The 8,525-nt window shown below is 49.9% G+C and overlaps 1 protein-coding gene across 1 annotated transcript; it reads left to right on the top strand.

The window, feature by feature from the left end:
- Positions 1 to 271: 271 nt before the first annotated feature.
- On the top strand, positions 272 to 7,971 carry LOC103190682 (rap guanine nucleotide exchange factor 3-like). Its single transcript, XM_042344324.1, has 8 exons — positions 272 to 290; positions 1,350 to 1,440; positions 2,125 to 2,175; positions 2,678 to 2,765; positions 3,491 to 3,555; positions 4,082 to 4,136; positions 5,159 to 5,209; positions 7,569 to 7,971. The coding sequence occupies exons 2-8, from the start codon at positions 1,369 to 1,371 to the stop codon at positions 7,685 to 7,687; spliced, it is 501 nt and encodes a 166-aa protein (XP_042200258.1). The 5' UTR covers positions 272 to 290; positions 1,350 to 1,368; the 3' UTR covers positions 7,688 to 7,971.
- The last annotated feature ends 554 nt before the right edge of the window (positions 7,972 to 8,525 follow it).

The following is an 8,525-nucleotide window of genomic DNA, read 5'->3' on the forward strand; positions in this document are numbered from 1 at the left end:
TCCCTCTCACTCTCTCTCTATCTCTCCCTCACTCTCTCTCTGTCTCTCTCACTCTCCCCCTCCCTCCCTCTCTCTCTCTCTCTCTCTCTTTCGTTCTCTCTCTCCAGGTGGAGTTGGTGTATTTCACTTTCGGGAAACAGAAGTTTCCCCACGGAACCACCGCCAACTTTGACCGTTATCTCTATCGCTTCAACCTCCTGCAGTTCTGGGTGGTGACAGAGATCTGTCTGTGCAGCGACTTAGACAAACGTGTTCAACTGCTCAAAAAAATTCATCAAACTCGCTGCCTAGTGAGTAGGACCTTCGTCGGGCGATGGTGGGGGCGGGAGGGGGGGGTGGGGGGAAGGGGAGAAGGGGCTAACACGTCTTCAACTCTTCAGTACTTAAGTTTCGCCCACAAAATACACAGTCGCCACACTTTATGGTACGTCCTGTGAAGCGCTTTGAGACCTGATACGGCGCTGCATCAAAGGCAAAAGGATTATTATTATTAATAAACTTTCAAAAAAACATTCACACGATGATGCAATCGAGATCAAGGCTTCGTAGCGGGAGCTTTACTGCGTCTCCAGCCCTGACTCCAGGTGGGAATCTGGGTCCACAGTACCCCATCCCTAATCTCCTCGCCCTCCACACCCTCCTGATCCCAACCCCAGCTCAGGCCATAGGATCACAGAATAATACAGGAGGAGGCCATTCTGCCCATCGTGTCTGTCGGCTCTTTGAAAAGAGCTTTCAAATCAACCCCACCTCCCCCCCCCCCTCTCTCCCCATAGCCCTGATCAACCCCACTCCCCCGCTCTCTCCCCATAGTGCTGCAAACTTGTCCTCCGCAAATAATTATCTACTTCTCTCTTAAAAGCTGTTAGTGACTCGGCTCCACCGGCCTTTCAGGCACCACTCCAGATCCCAACAACTCGCTGTGTGAAGACATTTCTCCTTCCCTCCGTTTCTTTTAACGACTATTTTAAATCGGTGCCCTCGGGTTACCCACCCGCCCGCCAGTGGGAATAGTTTCTCCTTGATCGCCCGATCGAATCCCCTCCTCTTAACCTTCTCTGCTCCAAGGACAATAATCGCGGCTTCTCTGCCTCTCCCGATAACTGAAGTCCCTCATTCCTGGTACCATTCTGGTCAATCTCCTTTGCGCCCTCTCCAATGCCTTGACATCCTTCCTAAAGTGTGGGGCCCAGAACTGCACACAGTCTCTCGCTGAGGCCTCACCAGTGTTTTATAACTGGTCCAAATCCCTGACTGTCCAGCGCCTTGGGATGAACTTCTGACGTGAAAAGCGCTGTGTAAATGTGATGTATTGTTAAGTGCTCTCTCTCTCTCTCTCTCGTTTCCAGTTGTAAAGAGCAAAAGAACATGAATTCTTTTTTTGCTGTGGCGTTCGGGCTGAGTAACAGCGCTGTGTCTCGGCTCAGCAAAACCTGGGAGGTGAGTCCTGTCTCCTCGCTTCACTTTGAGACATCCTCCAGTTATTGTGGAGTCTCCCTGTGTCCCTCAGTGGTTAGAGCCTTCGCCTCACAAGCGAGAGGACCCGGGTTCAATTCCCGGAGGGGTCAGGTCAGGGCGAAACCTTCCTCCCCAAACACACACGCACACACACACGCACACCCACGCACACACACGCACGCGCACACACACATGCACACACACGCACCACACACACACTCCTCTGTTTACCAGCAGTCAGTAGGAACCCGGTTGTTAGTCAATTGGAGGATCGCTTTCTGGGGGTAATAATCCCTCCTCCCCCCGAAAAATTGGGTCACTCAATCCACAGCTGTTTGTGGGGGCATCGCTGTGCGCAATTGGCTGCCGTGTTTCGCCCACAAAATGCACAGTCTGTACACTTTACAGTGTATTCTGTGAAGCGCTTTGAGACGTCTCGAAGTGATGAGGCGCTGTATCAAATGCGAGGATTGTTATTATTATTAATATAACTATCATCATCGTTTTATTAATAACAACATAATTATTAATATAATTTTTATTATTAATAACAATATAATGATGATCGTTATTAATATCATTGTTCTATTGATATTATTATTATTAACAATATTATTATAAAGTAAGACGCTGAGGTTGTTAAGGTGCGATCTGTGGCTGTTTCAGGGTCTGACAAACAAAACCAGACGAGTGTATCAGAGCTTTGAGAGACTGATGGTAAGTGATGGCACCAAGTGGTTGGGTTTGTGTTCATGTCAATTGGGTTTCGCTTTCCTGGAGGGATGGAGGGAGGGAGTGAGGGAGGGAGAGAGAGGGAGGGAGGGAGGGGGGGGAGAGAAGGAGGGAGGGAGGGAGAGAGAGAGAGAGAGGGAGGCAGGTGGAGGGAGGGAGTGAGGGAGAGAGAGAGGGAGAGAGAGAGAGGGAGAGAGGTGGAGGGAGAGAAGGAGGGAGGGAAAGAGAGAGAGAGGGAGAGAAGGAGGGAGTGAGGGAGAGAGAGAGAGAGAGAGGGAGGGAGGGGGGTGGAGGGAGAGAGAGAGGGTGGGAGGTGGAGGGAGAGAAGGAGGGAGGGAGAGAGAGAGGGAGAGAAGGAGGGAGGGAGTAAAGGAGAGAGGGAGGGAGGGAGGGAGGGCGGTGGAGGGAGAGAAGGAAGGAGGGAGAGTGGGAGAGAGGAAGGGAATGCGAAGCAGAGACACTGACGGGCGACGCTGTTTGTCCACAGGACCCTTCGCGGAACCACAGGGCCTACAGGATGGTGGCCGGTAAACTCAGTCTCCCCTTCCTGCCCTTCATGCCTCTGCTGATCAAAGGTGCGGAATACAATAAATAATAATAATAATGAATAATAATCCTCGCATTTGACACAGCGCCTCATCACATCTTCTCGACGTCTCAAAGTGCTTCACAGAATACACTATAAAGTGAATTGACTGTATATTTGTGGGTGAAATACAAGGATCATTATTATTATTGGTATTATTATTGGTATTATTAGTATTCATATTATTATTAATAAATTATTGCTATTATTCATATTATTATTATTATTATTTAGCTTGTTTTTTTTTACGCAATGGATTTCGGGGTCAATATTGGTCCAAAGCAGCTTCAAGGGTTCAGTGTAAAGCTCTCTCCGCACCGCAGGGAGACTTGAGGAAGACTTGGGAGAGAGAGAGAGAGACAGGGAGTCAGAGAGAAAGAGAGAGACCCAACGAGAGAGACAGAGAAAGAGACTCAGAGAGAGAGAAAGTCAGAAAAGAGAACCAGAGAGAGAGAGATCCAGAGAGAGAGAGAGAGAGAGGTGGGGGTGTGGGAGTCAGAAAAAAGAGCGTCAGAGACAAAGAGAGATTTGAAGAGATAGAGAGAGGGGGAGAGAGAGGGTCACAGACACACACACACACAGAGAGGAGAGAGAGAATGAGAGAGAGAGAGGGAGACAGAAAGACAGAGAGAGGGAGAGAAAGAAAGACTCTGCGAGAGAGAGAGAGAGAGCGAGAGAGAGTGTGACTGAAGCCGACTTGTGTCCTCTCTCTAGACCTGACCTTCATCGAGGAGGGCAACAAAACCTTTGTCAATAACCTCGTCAACTTTGAGAAAATGGTGAGTGCGCCGTTCGTTGACGTGACAATAAACTCGCGGCCGTTTTATTTCACCCCGAGCCGTCCCCGACTCAACCCCCGACACCAGGTTACGCTCACGTGGAGCCTTCCACGTCGGGAGGACGTCCCAAAGGCGCTGGACGGTCAGGGGTTCGGGCCCCGAGCCGGGGGTGAGTGGATTGCTGGACCGCGTTAATCACTCAATAATTATTATTATTGATCGTTGTCGAGGTATCTCTGGGACGTTCTCCCGATGGCGTGAAAGGTCACTGATGAAATTTAATTTTGTTGCTGTTGTTATTTGTTAATTCAGCCACGAAACTCTGTCACACTCTCCCTCTACCCCTCCCTCCGCCTTGCCCCCCCCCCACCACTCCACCACCCTTCCTTCCCCATCTTCGGTCACCTCCCTCCTCCTTCCCTCCCTCCAGCTCGGAGTCGTGCTCCGTCTCTGTCGAGCGCTCTGGGGGGGGGGGGGGGCTGTGTAACTCTAAGCTGTTGTTGGTAACTGTCTTTTTCTGTTGTAGCGGATGATCGCACGGACTGTGAACCTGTTTAGACGATGTCGGACTCACTCCCAGAGTAAGTCTCTCTCCTTAGCGCTGACAGCACCAAACGCTCATCCCCTCCCACTCCCTCTGGGTCTCTCCCATCTTCCCCTCTGACTTGTCGTGTGCTCCCCACCCCTCTCCAGCCTTCAATTCTTACCCCAAACCTCTGCCGCTCCCTCCATCTCGTCTCTCTCAGTCTTAAAAGGACCCGGGTTCCCGGGCGGGTCAGGTCAGGGCAAAACCATAGGCAAGTTTCCTTATTCCACACACACACACACACACACACACACACATACACACACAGACACACACACACATACACATACACATACAGACACACACACACATACACATACAGACACACACACAGACACACACACACAGACACACCACACACACACATACAGACACACACATAGACACACACCACACACACAGACACACGCACACACATACAGACACACACACATACACATACAGACACACACACGCACACACATACAGAGACACACAGACACACCACACACACACACACATACAGACACACACACACACATGCACATACAGACACACACAGACACACACACACAGACACACACACAGACGCCTCTCTTTACCTAACAGTAAGTAGGAACCCGGTTGTTAGTCGATTGGCGGATCGCTTTTCCGGGGGTAATAATCACTTAAAAAATAATAATTTGGTCACTTCAATCCACGACTGTGGGACATTTCTGTGGGCAATCGGCTGCCGCGTTTGGCCCACAAAATATACAGTCACTACGCTTCACAGTATGTTCTGTGAAGCGCTTTCTCGAAGACTTGATAAGGTGCTATAATTCCTGGTGATTCCTCCCAGAATACGTTCCTTCCAACCAGAGGCAGTGAGTTCAAAGTCTCCTGACTCAAGAGGAGGGATTGTTACCAACCGAGTGATCCGGGCTGACACCAGGCCATCGAATATTAAAGGCACCACATTGAGTGTTTGGATTATCTCTCCTGGTTGTTTCACCCGCTCAGTCTCTGCTCTGAACTGTTTTCTCCTTTCATTTCAAGTGATACCCCAGAAGATGGAGCCAGAGATCTCGTCTGCTCAGATTTCGACGAGTGAGTCTCGATTCATCCCACACTATTTTTCCTTTGGTCACCCGTGCGTCTGACACATGCAGGAATCCATCGCCACGCTGCCGCGTTTCGCCCACGAAACGCACGGTCTGGAGTCACTTTACAGTATGTTCTGTGAAGCGCTTTGAGATGTCGCGAAGACGTGAAAAGGCGCTGCATTAAATGCAATTTTTATTAAGTGAATCTAAACCAGACTGAGAGTTCCATATAATAAGAATAATAATGATAATTGTAAGTGATAAGGCACTATATCGAATGCAAGGATTATAATTATTAACATATTATAACAATATGGTCGGGAAAATTCTTGAGTCCTTAATTAAAGATGTCGTTATGGGATTCCTGGAAAACCATAACAAGATTAGGCAGTCAACACGGCTTTACAGAAGGGAAGTCAAACTTCACTAAACTTCTAGAGTTTTTTGAAGATGTATCTAACAGGTTAGAGAGGGGGGAACCCGTAGACGTAGTATTTAGATTTTAAAAAGGCATTTGACAAAGTGCCGCACAAAAGGCTATTGCACAAGGTTAAGGCCCACGGGATAAATGGGAACATATCAGCACGGATTGAAGAGTGGCCAACGGGTAGAAAACAAAGAGTAGGTCATTTTCGAATTGGCAGGAGATGTGACTAGTGGAGCGCCACAAGGATCAGTGCTCAGGCCTCAGCTATTTACAATTTACATCAATGATCCAGACGAGGACATTGAATGTAACGTATCTAAATTCACGGATGACACTAAACTCAGTGGGAGAGTGAGCTCTGAGGATGATGCAAAAAGATTGCAACGGGATATAGATAAAAATAGAGTGGGGAGTGGGCGAGTAGGTGGCAGAGGGAATTTAATGTGGGGAAGTGTGAAGTTATGCACCTCGGTAGCAAAAATAGAAAAACAGATTATTTTCTAGAGGGGGAGAGATTAGATAGTGTTCAGAGGGATTGGGGTGTCCTTGTACACCAGTCTCAAAAAGTTAGTTTGCAGGTGCAGCAGCAACTAAGAAGGCGAACGGCAGTTAGCGTTCATTGCAAAAGGTTTAGAGTACAAGAGTAGGGAAGTCTCGCTGCAACTGTATAGGGCTTTGGTGAGACCGCACCGAGAGTATTGTGTGCAGTTTTGGTTTCCTTATTTACAAAAGGACATACTTGCCCTCGAGGGGGTGCAGCGTAGATTCACTCGGTTAGTTCCTGGGATGAGGGGACTGACCTGTGAGGATAGACTGAATAAACTGGGACTGTATTCTCTGGAGTACAGAAGAATTAGGGGAGATCTTATTGAAACATATAAGATTCTTAAAGGACTGATAAAGTAGTCACTGAGGGTCTGTTTCCCCGGTGGGAGAATCTATAACCAGGGGTCACAGTCTGAAAATTAAGGGTCAGCCTTTTAGTACAGAGTTGAGGAAACATTTCTTCACTCAGAGGGCAGTGACTTTATGGAATTCACTCCCCCCGAAGGCTGTAGATGTCAGTCCTTGAACATCTTCAAGGCTGAGACTGAGAGATTTTTTAAAAACAGAGGGATTGGGGGATATGGGGAGAGGACGGGTAATCAGAGTTAGGTCTGAAGATCAGCCACGATCTTATCGAATGGCGGGGCACAGGCTCGAGGGGCCGAATGGCCTACTCCTGCTCCTAATTCTTATGTTCTTATATATTATTAGGGGGACTGCGGGATGGAGTTCCAGAGGGTGGGGACAGAGTAGTGAGGCAGGTGAGGCAGGGGATGTGAAGCAGGCCAGAGCCCGCTGAGCGGAAGGAGGGAGTAGGATGGTAGGGGGTTAGGAGGTCACAGAGGTAGGAGAGCGAGGCCATGGAGGGCTTTGAAGGTGAGGACCAGGACCTTGAACTGTATCCTCTGTGTGATGGGAAGCCGGTGGGGGTGATAGGGTCACCGAGTCTGGTGTGGGAGAGGACACGGGCTGCAGTTAGTTCTGGATGAGCTGCAGTCAGTGGAGGGAGGAGTTGGGGGCCGACAAGCAGTGAGTTTGCATAGTCGAGCCTCGATGTAATGAAGGCGTGTGTGAGGGTCTCGGGGGCTGCGGAGTGAGGCAGTGGCGGAGCCGGGCGAGGTTGGGAGGTGGGGGGAGGCAGAGCGGGTCATGGCGTGGATGTGGGGTAGACAGGATAGTTGAGGCCACCCTACCCGTTAGGGCTGTGATTGTCACAGTGTTAAGTTACAACAGTAATGGTAATAATAATAATCCTCGCGTTTGATACAGCGCCTTATCACCCCGTTTAGACGCCTCAAAGCGCTTCACAGAATATATACAGTAAGGTGTAGTGACTGTGTAATTGTGTCTGACTGCTTTGCTAATGTTGTTCATTCTTTATTCTTTGAAGCTTCCGATCAGTCCGTTTCGGTGAAGAATCCTCAACCCATTCGGCTTTATGTGCGGAGCCTGAAAGCCATAGACAACGAACAGATCTTATCCCAGCTTTCCCAACAACTCGAGCCTTAGAGGGAGGGGAGATACCAGGAGCTGCTTGACCTCTTGTGGAGCAACTTTCACTCTCAGGGATTTACCGCTCACACTCTCTCTCTCCCTCTCACTCATTCCCTCCCTCATTGAGTTTGTGGCAGCAAAAAAAGAATTTAAAGGGATCACAGCCCCTTGTAGGGGATCACAGCGACTCTGGTCTCTGACCCTCCTGCGATGCTTTAAAGAGCCCCAAAGAAATCGGTTCGGAGTTTATATTTATACACAGCGCCTTTCATGCCGGGAGGATGTCTTAAAGCACTTCACACAGCCACCTGGGGGGGGGGGGGGGGGGGGGCAGCTGGGTAAATAGGGTTGAACGTGGCAACCCCCCTCCCCGCCCCCCCCACCGCCGTTTAAAGGTTTGGAGGCAGAGAGAGAGGGAGGGAGGGGCGAGTTTGAGAGAGCGCAGGGGCGCGAACGGCTGAGGCTTCTGAACGGCCGAACACACGATCCTTGATAAGGAGGCACAGTAATGGGTAGTGTTTGACCCTTTGGGGATCGCAGCACTTTTGATGCTTCCATTGCTGTGTCCCTGACTGATAAGTGGCCTCTCTGCCCCCACCCTTTGGAACTCCATCCCTCAGTCCCTTCGCCTCGGCCCCCTCTCCCTTACCTCCTTCAAGACCCTCTTGTTCCCCCGCCTCTTTGGTCACACACCCCCCCCCCCCACCCTACCCTCCCAGCCTTCCGATCCCAACCCCCAGCTCAGGTCCTAATCTCTGACTGTCCAGCGCCTTGGGAACGTCCTCCCAACCTGAAAGGGGCCGTGTAAATGCAACGTGTTGGTGTTGAACAGGTCGGGGAGCGAGGAAGCTTT

The sequence above is a fragment of the Callorhinchus milii genome, unplaced genomic scaffold (genome assembly GCF_018977255.1).
Source record: "Callorhinchus milii isolate IMCB2004 unplaced genomic scaffold, IMCB_Cmil_1.0 Scaffold27, whole genome shotgun sequence".
NCBI classification, from domain to species: Eukaryota; Metazoa; Chordata; class Chondrichthyes; order Chimaeriformes; family Callorhinchidae; genus Callorhinchus; species Callorhinchus milii.

Excerpts from the sequence above, each read along its gene's own strand:
- LOC103190682 (XM_042344324.1), top strand. The coding sequence starts at position 1,369 with ATGAATTCTTTTTTTGCTGTGGCGTTCGGGCTGAGTAACAGCGCTGTG. Across the intron at positions 3,556-4,081 it reads TCGTCAACTTTGAGAAAATG|CGGATGATCGCACGGACTGT; the intron begins GTGAGTGCGCCG and ends TTTCTGTTGTAG. Across the intron at positions 4,137-5,158 it reads ATGTCGGACTCACTCCCAGA|TGATACCCCAGAAGATGGAG; the intron begins GTAAGTCTCTCT and ends TTTCATTTCAAG.